General features: G+C 38.8%; 1 protein-coding gene across 8 annotated transcripts in view; it reads left to right on the top strand.

Annotated features, from left to right (window-relative positions):
* Positions 1-3,313: 3,313 nt before the first annotated feature.
* The window catches only part of LOC117591217 (low-density lipoprotein receptor), a 57,335-nt gene continuing 46,526 nt past the window's right edge, over positions 3,314-14,122 (top strand). For 5 of the 8 annotated variants that reach the window (XM_034284365.1, XM_034284367.1, XM_034284363.1 and 2 more), the window contains exons 1-2: positions 3,315-3,531; positions 4,190-4,750. In XM_034284365.1, the coding sequence (XP_034140256.1) occupies positions 4,201-4,750 (550 nt within the window). In that variant the 5' untranslated portion in view covers positions 3,315-3,531; positions 4,190-4,200. Of the gene's footprint in view, positions 3,532-4,189; positions 4,751-14,122 lie in introns of all 8 variants that reach the window. The other 3 variants (XM_034284370.1, XM_034284364.1, XM_034284369.1) reach the window with 1 other exon arrangement.

Raw genomic sequence — 14,122 nt, 5'->3', positions numbered from 1 at the left:
CACAAACAGATAAATACACACAAAAGAAGATTTAAATAAGAAATCTAATTGCTAATTATAAATTAAAAAATAGTTCCAAACTGTATATAGCTGTAAGTGTGCATTATTTTTAAAAAGAAGGAAACTAATTAATATACTCATATAATCAAATAAATATATGTATGTGTATGCATGTATACATATGGTAATGATCATTCTAGTACTATTAGAGAGATTTGAGAAATTATATTTATGTGTGTTCGATGAGCAGAAAATAGTTTTATTATCTTTATTATTACTATATACATATGTACGTATTAACCTTTTGTTAACTATATTTGTTAAGTGTACATAAAGAATACATAGATATGTATGTATATATTTCCCACACTAAAAGATACCAGATGATAAATAATAAAGTCAACTATACTTACATATGTATAGTATAAAATCGATGAAATGTTGTGTTTCTCTTCTTTTTTTGTGAGAGTGTTGATCTTACAGTTAAAGTTCTGCAAGTTTCAAAGCCAAATGGTTTACTATTTTTTACTTTTAGTTTTCACGCTTTAAGCAGACATAATTTATAATTTATACATACAACTAAATTCTTACTTAACATCCAATCAACTATTGGCTATATCAAGGCTCTCAGGTCTCTGGTCTCTGACTATGCCAACAAACAATTTATTCCTATAATTTTACAAATAGCCTACAAATATCATAGTAGAACACATCTACAAACGTATGTAGGTGCCCCAGCTATTAATGGATGCTGCGTGAAGAGAAATGTTTTTATCATTAAGAGAATCAATAACAAGACCCCCTGCTCTCTCACCAAGAATATATTTTAATATCAGCTGTTTCGTGAAGCATGACATGAAGCATTTATATTAGGAGGTGCCGTCAGGCCCGTTTGTCATGTATTAATGCTGCTTGTGAGCGTGATTAAGAGGGTTCTGCGCAGCAAGTGTGAGTGAAACGAAACTAGCATGAACAATAGAGACCGAACTGAAAATTTAGAGGCCGAACACACCCGAACCCCACCCGACGACACCTCCTTATATAATTGCTTCATGACCGCTGTCATCGCTCTCTTATGGCGCCTCGCAGAATATGCTACTGTAAAGAGTACACTATCGTAACTCGACTCAGCTACAACTCCACTTCAGACCTTGATGGAATTATGCAGGGTGGTGTCGTCGGTAAAATTTAGTCAACTATCTATACCGTTAATAAGTTCGAGTGAAAGGGTTCTGCGTAGTAATTGTGAGTAAATCGTATATAAAGTGTGCTTAGAGCCCTTAGGTGGCATGCGGTTTATAGTTGCCAATAACACAAAAATAATAGTTGAAGTTTTTTTATACCCGGTACTCGAAGAGTAAATAGGGTATATTTTATTTGAGGGGAAAACTGGATGTATATAACGCAGAGAAGGAAACGTTTCGCACCCCATAAAGTGTATATATTCTTGATCAGCATCAATAGCCTAGTCGAAATAGCCATGTCTGTTTACCCGTCCGTCCGTTCTTCTGGTTGAGCGCCTGGATCTTAGAGACTATAAAAGCTAGAGCCACCAAATTTTGCCTCAAGATTCTCAAAGGTCGAAAATCTGCGGTATCCACAACATTGAAGATAAAAGAAAATTCTGTAGGGAAGGGCCATATCTATCAGATCACCGAGTAGGATCATAATTATAGCCAGAATGAAGAAATTAATTTGCAGTGGCTAAATCCACCCCTTCCAGCAGCTTTTGTTGTTTTTTTCACATTCACCCTGCCTCTGCCTCTGCCGTCTTTTAACCCACCCGTTTAACCCACCCCGTCTAGGGAAGGGTGGCGAGCTAACGCACTATAGTACCAATGACCACTTTTCTTGGCCAAAAGGTAATTTTTAAAAGTTAAAACCAAAAAGTGGTTTTTGGCGCTCTGTATTAGAAAAAGAGTGACCATCAAAGTTGCGTACCAGAAATTTCCATAGATGGCGCCACCTGCGCAAAATCAGCAGTGAAACCCAGCGGTCATTATTGCGCAGCATGTGCAGTGAAAAAATGTCAATTTTATTGCTGTTTTAAATATCTCATAAATTGAAAAATACGATTAACTGATCCAATTTTTTTGATGCATTTTATTCAGTAGGGTTTTTAATACGTTTTTTGTAATGTGAACGGTATCTAGTAGTTGTCTTCGTAATTGTATGCTAAAGTGAGGCCTTTAATATGTATCAGTTCGTAGTAAAAACTAATTTTTGAAAATGGTTTTTTTAATAAAGAGCCACCTAGTTCCACCTTGAAACCTATTCTGTGTCGTAGAACAATAAATGATTGTTAAAATTTATATAGTCAGAAATCCCACATTTGACTACAACTCTTATAATTTGCATTTATAGATCATAACCTCAAATGAGAAATTTCAATGTTTTTTCGCCGTTTGAAACACAATGAAGAAGAAAATTGTGAAGTATGCATGCATTTAAGCCACAGTATTAGTCACTTGCTATTTTGGAGGGCTAGAGTTTGATATCAGGTGTAATATTGTTTTATAATGAAAATGCTTTGGAAAATGAAAATTGCTATGGAAAATGCTTTTTGGGAAAAAAGCTTTTAAGCTGTTTTAATTCGTGCTACGACTTTTTTATAGAATCTTGCACTGCTAAACATATTCCCATCCTTACTTTCCTTCTAAAATTTTGAGAAAAATAAATAAAAACTTATTTTTCTCAAAAGAAGGAGGTGCCACGCCTATTTTCTCAAAAAACATGCCCCTTGCTATTCCTAACTAATAGCAAATAATTAAATCAAAATATCCTTTTTCGTTCGCGAGTTATTAATTTAAGACAACAAAAGTGGTCATTGGGACCATAGTGTAACGGAGCGTGTTGGTGTGAGAAGTGTTGTAGATGTAGATGGCAGATGAAGAAAAAATTTAAAGTTTGACAAAACACCGTTAAGGTGCAGATGTAGTACTGAGTGCCGGGGATAAAAGTTGTGACGGGTAAGAAAACCGAAAAGTCAGTTTTGCGTATAAGGGTTAACATGTGGGTTCACGTCAAAAAGCAAGCACGCACTGAAAAATAATTGCCCGAAGTCCGACCACCTTGCATAATTGCATCATGCATGTTCTCTTTCTGTTCATGCTTTCTTTCCGGCTTTTTCTCACTATCTCTCTCTCTCTCTCTCTCTTTATCAGACACAGCGCTCAGGTGTGTTCGCTTCGTTCGGCTTGGACGCGTGGCGATCGTCGGTTTGTCGCTACGCACAGTCAAACGAACGAGCAAATTCCGAGGTTGAACCGCTGTAGTTGGGCACGATTGGCCACGACATTCCCTCAGTTTTTTAGTCGTTTTTGTCGGGCGTGCCGAACTGTCGTCTTCTGTCAGTGTATCGCATGTTATCTAACCGTTAATATCTCAGTTCGTACATATTTTGGAACGCGAATAAAGATTAGGCCAACAGCCAAATGCAAATAATAAATATATTAGAACAAGATTAAAACATAACAAAAGACAGTTCCACATTGTGCACCTCCCAGTAAAAATTGTTAATTAACAGATAATGTACGAATCTATCTGCAATTTTTATAGCACATGGGGAAAAACATTTGCGAAAAATATAACATTTACCAAGTTATGAATTAAAGTACCCCCGTTTTTTGGACGGTTTCATATTCCTAAGAGCTTAACCAACTGGGGATTTGCTAATATCGTTTACAATTATGTTAAGCTGAGAAAACAGAAAATACTCGGCTGAAACTGAATGTGATTCATATTTGTAGAGAGAGTTAAAGAGAATGGAGATTAAAGAGAGATAGATTCAGAGTCAGGCTAAACCCTTGTCTCGTTTTACGTGAATAACCCTCGGCCTCATCGAAACCTAATCGTCGCCCTTGTGTGTGTGTTTTTTTTTTTCTCTTTTACCTGTTATTTGCAACATCGTATGATGTGTCTTTTTTAAGTCGTGGCTTTTTTTGGCATTTTTATCGTGCGTTTTCTTTACACTCTCTTCTTCTATATACTTTGCGTACAAAATTCGGTTGATTTATCACTCTCTATCTACCTCATCGCTCTGTTCGATCTCTTCCTTGTTCGTGCAGATTTTTGGCAACCGTTTCGCATTTTTCGAGAACATTCCATAATGCTCTTATTCGGATCGGGGATAAAGTAGCAAATTTGTGTGAACAGTGTGTTAGACCTAAATTTCTATATATTTTCACAGTTGAAATAGAGATGGCAACAGTTTGCCTGCCCAATTATACAGAACGCTTTCAATCTAATAATGAGAATGAGTATATGAATAGTAACATTGCCAGCAGCAGCACCACCACCCACACATCCCATGAGCAGTCGCTGGTGACCACCAAGGCCACCGTGACCAGTGCGTTCTTCTTCAGCAGCAGCACCAACTACCAGAGCTGGGTGCAGCAGCTAATCAGCTTCAGCTTCACCTCCTCGTTCCATCTGCTCTTCATCACGTGCATTTTGAGCATCAGCAAGTTCTGCAATGCCGCAGCAGTAAATGCCGCCCAGGTGACGGCCTCCACGCCCAGTCCCAGCGAGATAATGCAAAATCTAAGTGGTTCGGCGCTCCTGGAGAAGATTAAGGCCAGCACTTTGGGGATGCCATTGGATCGACTAAAGCACCTGGCCCCAGCGGCAGCCAACAGTCTGAGTCCCATTGGAGTGACCAATTTTGGGCACTCTATCAATTCGGTGCTTAATGGAAATCCATTCAAGTTTCTGAATGTTTCCGGCAAGATTGGAACACCATTGGATATAAGTGAGTACAAAATTTAGCATAATTAGAATAAAGAGTGGAGGAAGGTTATTAAATATTCCATTTCTGGTAATTACCTGATTCCAAATGTGGTCTAGCCTTTCATTCTATATTTTTATGGAGCTCCTTCCACATGTTTTCACTCTCTCTCACTCTATTTCCCCCAATCAACCAAGAGTTGCGTTTGTATTCTTAATTAGTGAAAATTTTCATTCCCTTTATTCTCGGCTTATCTTATTTTCCCCAAGTGCATAGGTAGCCCAAAAAGAGTGTTTATTGTTTTGGGGCCGCCGCTGGCTCTCGTGTTTCAGTCGATCATGCCAACGGCCTCGTGTCTTGACACCAGCTGCCGACTGCCGAGAGTCAGAGAGTCGTCTCTTAGCAACAACCAACTCCGCGGTCGGCTCGGCTCAAGTTTATTTATGTATTTTTTATGTGCATTTTTTTGCGAACCTAAAGCCAAGGCGTCTGGCTTGGCGATGCAATGCTAGTCAACTCCACTGCCTTTTTATATGCTGCTATACACATTCCACAACATCATTCGATTTTTAGACTCTACTCTACTCTGGCTGGCTCTTATGGCTCCAGCTTCCAGCTCCCCAACTTCTCTTTCCATTTTCTTCCATCCAGCAGCCTGCCTGCCTTTTACTTTCCTTCTCTTGCCTTTTTCATCGCTCCGCTCTTTCTGCTTTCTGCGGGTTTTGCTTTGGTAATTATTCCGTTTAATGCTTTACACCGGCCGGCTTCGTTTCATAGTCAAGAGAGAGAGAGAGACACGTATATGAGAACAAGAGCATAGGGTGGGCAACAGAAAAGAGCAACAAGTGTCTGCTTGCCCGTACGCTTGCTTGGAGTTTCGTGCAGAGCACTATGGGGAATTTGACCACTTTTTCTGTCCAAAAACCGATTTTCAAAATTACCTGAAATAAAATGTTTCAAAATATATTGTTTCGTTGAGACGTTATTATTTTTGACAAAAAAAAAATTGGTCTTATTCCCCATAGTGCAGTGGGACGAGTGCTCTTGAAAACTTGCACATGCGCAAAAGGTTTAAATATCATTTAATAGGAAATGTATATTGGAACAGAAGTGAAGTTGTGAATACACATGTTTTGGTAGGGTTTAATATTGCTGAATAAAGCCTTAATAGCTATAAATCAATTTAAATACTCGAGAACTGCGAGCCTTTATCGCTGTTTTAGTTATTTTTCTTCTAAATAAGACCATAGGAAGTCAAGTGGGGGAATCACAAATAAATGGACTATGATCTTCTTTCAATTCTTCTCATAGTAGTTACTCTTTAGAAATAGTTGATCTAGACTTCAATTTCTTTCTAATTTCTGATTAATTAAATACAATCCTTAATCCATAAGATGAGAAATTTATTTGTAAGGCCACCAAGCACGAGAAGAAACGAGAAGGGACGTGTGAGACGCTTCTTACGCGTCACAACTTTTATACCCGGCACTCAGTACCACATCTGCACCTTAGCGGTGTTTTGTAAAATTGTACAATTTTTCTTCATCTGTCATCTACATCTACAACACTTCTCACACCAACACGCTTCTTTAGATCGCTCCCCTAGACGCATACACTGCAGACCGGCGGCTGTGGCCGCACACAGCAGAAGCAGAGTTTGAATGAGATAATGTAAAAAAAAACAAATATAAGCTGCTGGGCGGGGTGGGTTTAGGCACTGCAAGTTAATTTCTTCATTCTGGCTATAATATTGGTCCAATCGGATCGCAATTCGGTGATCTGATAGATATGGTCATTCCCTACGAAATTTCGCACTTTAGCGGGGACGGAAGGGGGCGCTCCCATTTTTAAAATACACTTGCAAAATTTGGTGGCTCTAGCTTTTATGGTATCTGAGATCCAGGCGCTCAACAAGACGGACGGACAGACGGACGGACAGCCAGACATGGCTCAATCGACTCGGCTATTGATGCTGATCAGTAATATATGAACTTTATGGGGTCGGAAACGTTTCTTCTATGCTTTACATACATTCACTTTGTGCACAAATGCAATATACCCTATTTACTCTTCGAGTACCGGGTATAAAAACAAAACTGCAACTTAGACAACAATTTAAGTAAATACTTTGCAGATAAGTTCTCACCAAAATACAATGAACATAGGGAAATGACAAAACGAAAGACTTAATTATTTATTCTTTTCGTAAACATAAACCTTCAACATGAAAAATAAACGAAAACAATATAATCGATGGTCTGCGATGGACACGAATGTCAAAGTTAAAATAGCGTAACAGTATAGGAGAGTGTGTATCGGCTTCATCAATCTACGATTGCATAAAACTTTAGCTACTACATATCTCGAGAGGTTGGTGGTGTTGTGCCCCCGTTATAAATAATCAGCTCTAAAGTTAACAAAGCTCTAAATGCATTTCCGTTGTAGCTCTCCAACCGAAAAACATCCCTGAGAATTTCAGTAAAAGCTAAAAAATGACTGAAGCTCAAATGTCAATTGATTGGTTGGACTAGGTTTAATCGGATATAGGTCACAAAAAGACATTCGAAGACACCGGGAAATTTCTACAAAAAAAGTTTAGAGTAAACTAAATGGAAATTCACATAGAGGTAGAGCTAGAGAACTAGAGAGTGTATGTAGAAAGATACAATTAACATGTTCTAGGCATATCCTTGACTGCTTAATGACTGTACCTATAGCCCAAACCAAAGCAGCATATCCCAGAAGCCAAAACCAGATCACGAAAACCAGATCACCATTGAAACAAGTTTGCTTGCTCCTTCGGCAACGGCTTCTGCTTTTAAGTGCAGTCTTTTATAATTAACTCGGCTAATTATGCTTGGAATTTGAACGTGTCCTGACGTCAGAGTCCAGATACATGCATCCATCTACGGTACGTAGATGGTCATGGGCCTTAATTACAAAAACATTTTCCATTATGTATTATTATGAGTTAAAATCTTTCTTAGTTTTTTTATGTTGCTCTTTTTGAAAAAACCGGTTCCCAGGCCTGAAGCCACTTCCAGCACATGATGGAAGCCAAATAAGTGTCACACAAACAACGAACAGTTCGTTGAAATTGTTCAGGCTCGTCTTCAGTGTTCGGTGGTTCAGAGCTCGTTGTTGTTCTTCTTTGTGTGCAAGTGACAAATTTCATAAGCAATATACATATGCAAGCCACATTCAAATGAAATGATTGTTTGTTAACTGTAATTAAGTGCTAAGAGAAACATACAATTATGAAAGGTAGTTTAGCTGGTAGCTCAGAATTTCTTTTTAAAAATATATACATACATATGTATACATGTGTTTTGGGTCACAATTAAAATATTACGCATACGCCGCGATGCAATGCGCTGTGTTGTGAAAATTCTTACTCGAGCCAAAATGTAATTGCAAATAAAAATATTCATCGGAGGTGGCGTGATTTGTTGGCTCGCAAATTAGACTTGGCCCCCTCTCCCCATGTGTCTACATTTCCCACAGACTGTAGAATATCATTAGTAGTTCGCTTGAGGAAGTCATATGCATAATTCAATCTAAACAAATGACTGCCGACCGATGACGTTTTCCTATATAGATTTCTCAGTGAAAGCAAAAAAATAACGACTAGTACGAGCAGAAACGCGCTACCCACGTTGGGATCCCCCATGGAATACTGTGATATGTTTCTACCTTTCGGTACATTTTTCATCAACTGGCAAAATAAGTAAGAAAAACCTTCTAAAAGGCCTTGCTAGGTTATAATAATCATTTATTTTTACCTGCAAATACGTGTAACTGACTCACCGGCGGATTCGCGTGTCGCCTACCAAACAACAACAATCATAAACAAACATGTGTGAATAATTGTTGTTGATTGTCTCATTGGTAAATGGTATGACGTTAGCGATCAGGCCACTTTTTTCCAAATAAGTGATTTAAGAGCAATTTTCGCTAGCGAAACTAGCCTAAAGAGCCGCTTCGAATGGGGTCGTGAGAGTTCCCCTCAAACGACGAGTCTTAACGACTGGAATTCTCGTATCCAACTACACGGTTCAAAGCGCAATGTTCACATGATTATACAATTATTTGTTCATTTTTTTGTCTTTCCTTATCGTAATTGCAAAAGTTTATTTTATCTTATCGCTGTCAACGATAAAAAGAGGTAAAATCACACGAAATTATAATTTTTTAGATAAAGCTGCGCTAAGATTAGACATGCATTGAATATGGTAAGAGTATGAAAACTTTGACCAAAATTAGCAGAATAATAAATCTCAGAAATAACTGAAGAAACTTTATTCAGCAACATTTCCCATATTTCAAAGTCAAATTTTGATAAGCAAATCCATTCTTGAACATATGTTATGGCATAATATTTATGACTAACCCTAAATCTTTGCAGAAACTATTAAAACTATAATGATACGTCTCTGCGTTGATAAGAGGTCTGCCAAATTGTAGCTCACTCACATTTACTGATAATATTGACTTCACTGTCTGCCAACTATCTGTATTATCTAAAGTTGCTCACGAGACAAAATCAGCTGAGCAACGTCCACTTCATTTCACATTAATTAGCAATACGTTTTTGTTCAAGAATCAGATAAGCAGAAACTACGCAGATTGGTAGGTGTTACTCTACTTTCGAATGGGTTTGATGTGATTTAATATGTTACCGAAAATCGCAAAACAGGCATAAATGGTGTTGTGTCGAGTTCTGCACTCACTCAGATTGATTTAGCGACTTAAGCAAAGATTTGTGGTAATACAAATACACGTAAAGGGCTTGAAAACCCAAAACAAAACTAAAATCAAATGTCAAACCCTATTTACAGCTTTTCAGAAGTGCTGGCACTCGTATCTCTGCTAAAGAACTTGATGTTATCACAGAGCTGTGGAAAAGCCTCTTCAATTAAAACCTCATGTATACAAATATATTTTAGTAATGAGAAATACCACAATGATTAAGTCGCTTTTAAGCGAATGCATCAAATTGTTATCAAAAATTATCGAAACGCCTGATAAGTGCAGAGTTCTCACAATACTTTCGGTTTGTTGTTTTGCCTTTGCCATCCACAATATTATCTGCATGAAATATTTGCAACATTTGTATTTATTTGCGTAATTTTCCATGGCTATTATGGTTATTGGTTAACCGCACCTAAAACAAATCATTGATTAATCATCAAATATGACGGAAGAATCAAAGGGAGGAACGACATCAACTTTCGGTAACCTTTCTGTGCTATTAATAAAGAATTTATATTGATTTGAACTCTGATTGACTTTTGCGCTGATTTATGTTTATTATTTCGCCCTCTTGGCTAACCATCTCCTTTCCCCCCTCACATAGCAGCATCTCCAGGCCCATTCTGTCATTGAATTAATGGTGCGAAATTTTCATGTGAAACACTTCTGACCAGGCTCCATTTACTTCTCATAGGCCCATGACCTCGAGCCTCAAACCCTGTGATTGATTTACGGGTGGAATAAAGTAAAATAAAACTGTTCAATGAACTTCGCATTAAGCATTTAATTGGCCCGCTGCCCCTGTTCTGCTGGTGGTCTGTTCTGGCCACCATTTGGGATTCTGTCAATCAACCTGTAGGCTATTTCTGTTATCGAAGATTGTGGTGCAGCCTGTTGCCCTAGGTCTGTTCTGGTTGACTGGCAGAACAATAACTGGCAGAGAAAAAATCTGCAGCGCCCGCACACAAAAAAAAAATAAATATAAGCTGCGGGACGGGGTGGGTTAAAAGTCGGCAAAGGCAGAGGTAGAGGCCGAGTGAAGCAGAAGCAGAGTTTGAATGAGAGAATGTGAAAAGAACAACAAAAGCTGCGGGACAGGGTGAGTTTAGCCACTGCAAATTAATTTCTTCATTCTGGCTATAATAATGTTCCACTCGGATCCCATAGATCCGATCTGATATATATGGTCATTCCCTATGGAATGGCGTTTTAAGTTGTCTTTTATCTTCAAAATGGTAGATTTGGGAGGTTTTCGCACTTTTGCGGGGGCGGGGCTAATTTTTAAAATATACTTGTTTTAGTGTGAGCAGTGTGAGAAGGGACGTGTGAGACGCTTCTAACGCGTCAGAATTTTTATACCTGGCACTCAGTACAACATCTGCACCTTATCGGTGTTTTGTCAAATTTTACATTTTTTCTTTATCTGTCATCTACATCAACAACACTACGCACACCAACACGCTCCTCCACACACTGCAGACTCACGGCAGAGGCAGAGGCAGCGCCCGCACACAAACAAAAAACAAATATAAGCTGCGGGACGGGGTGGGTTAAAAGTCAGCAGAGGCAGAGACAGAGGGACGGCAGAGGCAGAGGCCGAGTGAAACAGAAGCAGAGTGTGAATGAGAGAATGTGAAAAGAACAACAAAAGCTGCGGGACAGGGTGGGTTTAGCCACTTGAAATTAATTTCTTCATTGTGGCTATAATAATGATCCCATTTGGTGATCTGATAGATATGGTCATTCCCTACGGAATGGTATTTTTAGTTTTCTTTTATCTTCAAAACTGTAGGTTTGGGAGGTTTTAGCCTTTTTGCGGGGGCGGAAGGGGGCNGAAGCCTATTATAAGCTTTTATAACACTACTCGACAAAATCGTACTTTTTCGAAGAACTTAAAAAAAGAAGGTCTAAGAATTTAAATTTATTGAATAAAGTTCTATATTAATTTGAGCCGTTTTCAAAAAGTTGTATAATTTAAAAACGAGAAGGGACGTGTGAGACGCTTCTTACGCGTTACAACTTTTATACCCGGCACTCAGTACTAAAACTGCACCTTAGCAGTTATTTGTCTAATTTTACATTTTTTCTTTATCTGTCATCTACATCAACAACACTACGCACACCAACACGCTCCTCCACACACTGCAGACTCACGGCAGAGGCAGAGGCAGCGCCCGCACACAAACAAAAAACAAATATAAGCTGCGGGACGGGGTGGGTTAAAAGTCAGCAGAGGCAGAGACAGAGGGACGGCAGAGGCAGAGGCCGAGTGAAACAGAAGCAGAGTGTGAATGAGAGAATGTGAAAAGAACAACAAAAGCTGCGGGACAGGGTGGGTTTAGCCACTTGAAATTAATTTCTTCATTGTGGCTATAATAATGATCCCATTTGGTGATCTGATAGATATGGTCATTCCCTACGGAATGGTATTTTTAGTTTTCTTTTATCTTCAAAACTGTAGGTTTGGGAGGTTTTAGCCTTTTTGCGGGGGCGGAAGGGGGCGGGGCTCATTTTTGAAATACACTGGTTTCAGTGTGAGCATACAGCAGTCCGGAGCCAAAATTTGGTGGCTCTAGCTCTTATAGTCTCTGAGAACTAGCCGACAAACAAGACAGACAGACAGACATGGCTCTATCGACTCGGCTATTGATGCTGATCAAGAATATATATACTTTATGGGTTCGGAAACGTTTCCTTCTGTGCTTTACATACAACTGTTATTCACACAAATACAATATACCCTATTTACTCTTCGAGTACCGTATAAAAAACCACTGAGTAATTTTCAGTGTCTTAAATGATGTCTGAAACTGGAAATAAAAATGTATAAACAAAACTCGAATTTCATATGTATTTCTTGTGATTTTTTCTTTTAATATTCGTTTTAATTAAGCAACTAAAGATTTGTCGAAAGATATAAGGTCAATATCCGATCTCTCTCACAGATATAACCATCCTTCTCATATGGGAATAAAGTTTCAGAAATGCAAAATGTTTGCGCACATTTTTAATAATTTAGGGGGGCAGGCTAATAAAGAATCTGCAGCACACATAAAAAAGAGAATGAAATAGAACACCGGAGGTGAAATATATCTAGAGGTAAATAAACATGGCACAGCATGCATAAAGAGAGAGATTTCAAAGTGCACAGGCGGAGATATAGGAACAGGGAGGGAGAAATAAATGGTTCAGCATAAATGTACACGCATATCTTCATATGCATATACATATGTATGACAAATGGAAGTAAAAATAATAAACGTAGCGGAACTGCGCCTTCGCATGCACCAAAATATCCAATGATAATAAAGAGCACATCAAATGCCTGTCTGTTTTGTGTGTCTGCAGAGGGCAATGTAAGTCATGACATATCTAGCAAGTGTTCTCAGTGGTATTTTAGAATGGAGAGTGTATACTTGTACTTGAATGAGTGTAGGAAAGACCCTTTGCTAGTGAGCTGTACTGTGAGAGAGAGTCTACTATATCTTATAAAAATCGAATTGTAAGCAGATTCTGCAATGTTAATTCGATAAGGTACAGATTTAATCCATAGACATTAAGAGAAGAATTCTCGAAGTCTATAAGTTTTTCAGTACCCCGACACTCTGTGGTGGAGTGTTTGTCTATGGATTTTCGATTACCGCAAAGCATACAAAACATGTCCCAGTTCACGGGATGTCTTCCATTCGAAATACTCTATATATTTTATAGTATAATTAAATGTCTAGTATGCCACACGCGCCTGTTATTGGTGGTGTGCCCCCTTGTGCTTGCCGTGCTCTGACGCTATTCTTGTTGTTGTCGCTGCCTAAGCAATTGTCAATTTGAGTTAAATACGCGCATTTAAACTGTAAGCGTTAAACAGCACAGTGATAGACCTTATACCCACAGAGCCATAGCACTGTATAGCACTGGCTCTCCGTTGAAGCTCAAACTTCGAACACTTTAAGCAAAATCCCAGCACATTAACTGAAAGTCAATTTGCGTTGGCATATTGTATGCTAATTGGGTGGCAGAACAGAGGGGACAGACACACAGAGACATAGAAATACCCAAAAAGCAAGAAAGAGGAGAGGGACAGTGAAAAAAAGGAAATGGGACAGAGGATGCGGGCCAGAGCAAGTGGGACAGCGAAACAGAGGAAATTAAACAGTGGCTGAGTGAAATGTCTAGTGGGCCATAAAACGATTGATGAAGCAATCCAACACTTCTGGACAATCCTTTTTGGGGGAAATGGGAAACTATTTTGCACATGAAATTCTCGCTTATTAATTTTCCCGACAACTTTCTGCCACTCTTACGATTATATCCACCACAAAGCACACACACAGAAAGGAGACCCAGACGGTCGAGGAGGTAGCTCAAGCCCAGCCCAGACATTCATACATATCTAATCCTCGCCGACCCTTTACTGGGTTTTCATTATTTACAAGTTTTCGTGTATTGTCAAGTTGCGGCTTTCATTAAAAAGGGTTTTAAGGCTTGTCTACAGGGTGCCTTGGCCTACTCTCACTATCGCTATCTCTCTCTTTTTGTGCCTAACGATCCAAACTTTTCAACTTAAATTTTAGTTATGAATTTGATTTTGATTCCAACACATGGCCTCTTTGGACCTGTCATCTAGCATCTCCTGTGGGTGTTTAA

This window comes from Drosophila guanche, unplaced genomic scaffold, assembly GCF_900245975.1.
Source record: "Drosophila guanche unplaced genomic scaffold, DGUA_6, whole genome shotgun sequence".
Lineage (NCBI taxonomy): Eukaryota > Metazoa > Arthropoda > Insecta > Diptera > Drosophilidae > Drosophila > Drosophila guanche.
This window is presented reverse-complemented; position numbering and strand designations above follow the sequence as displayed.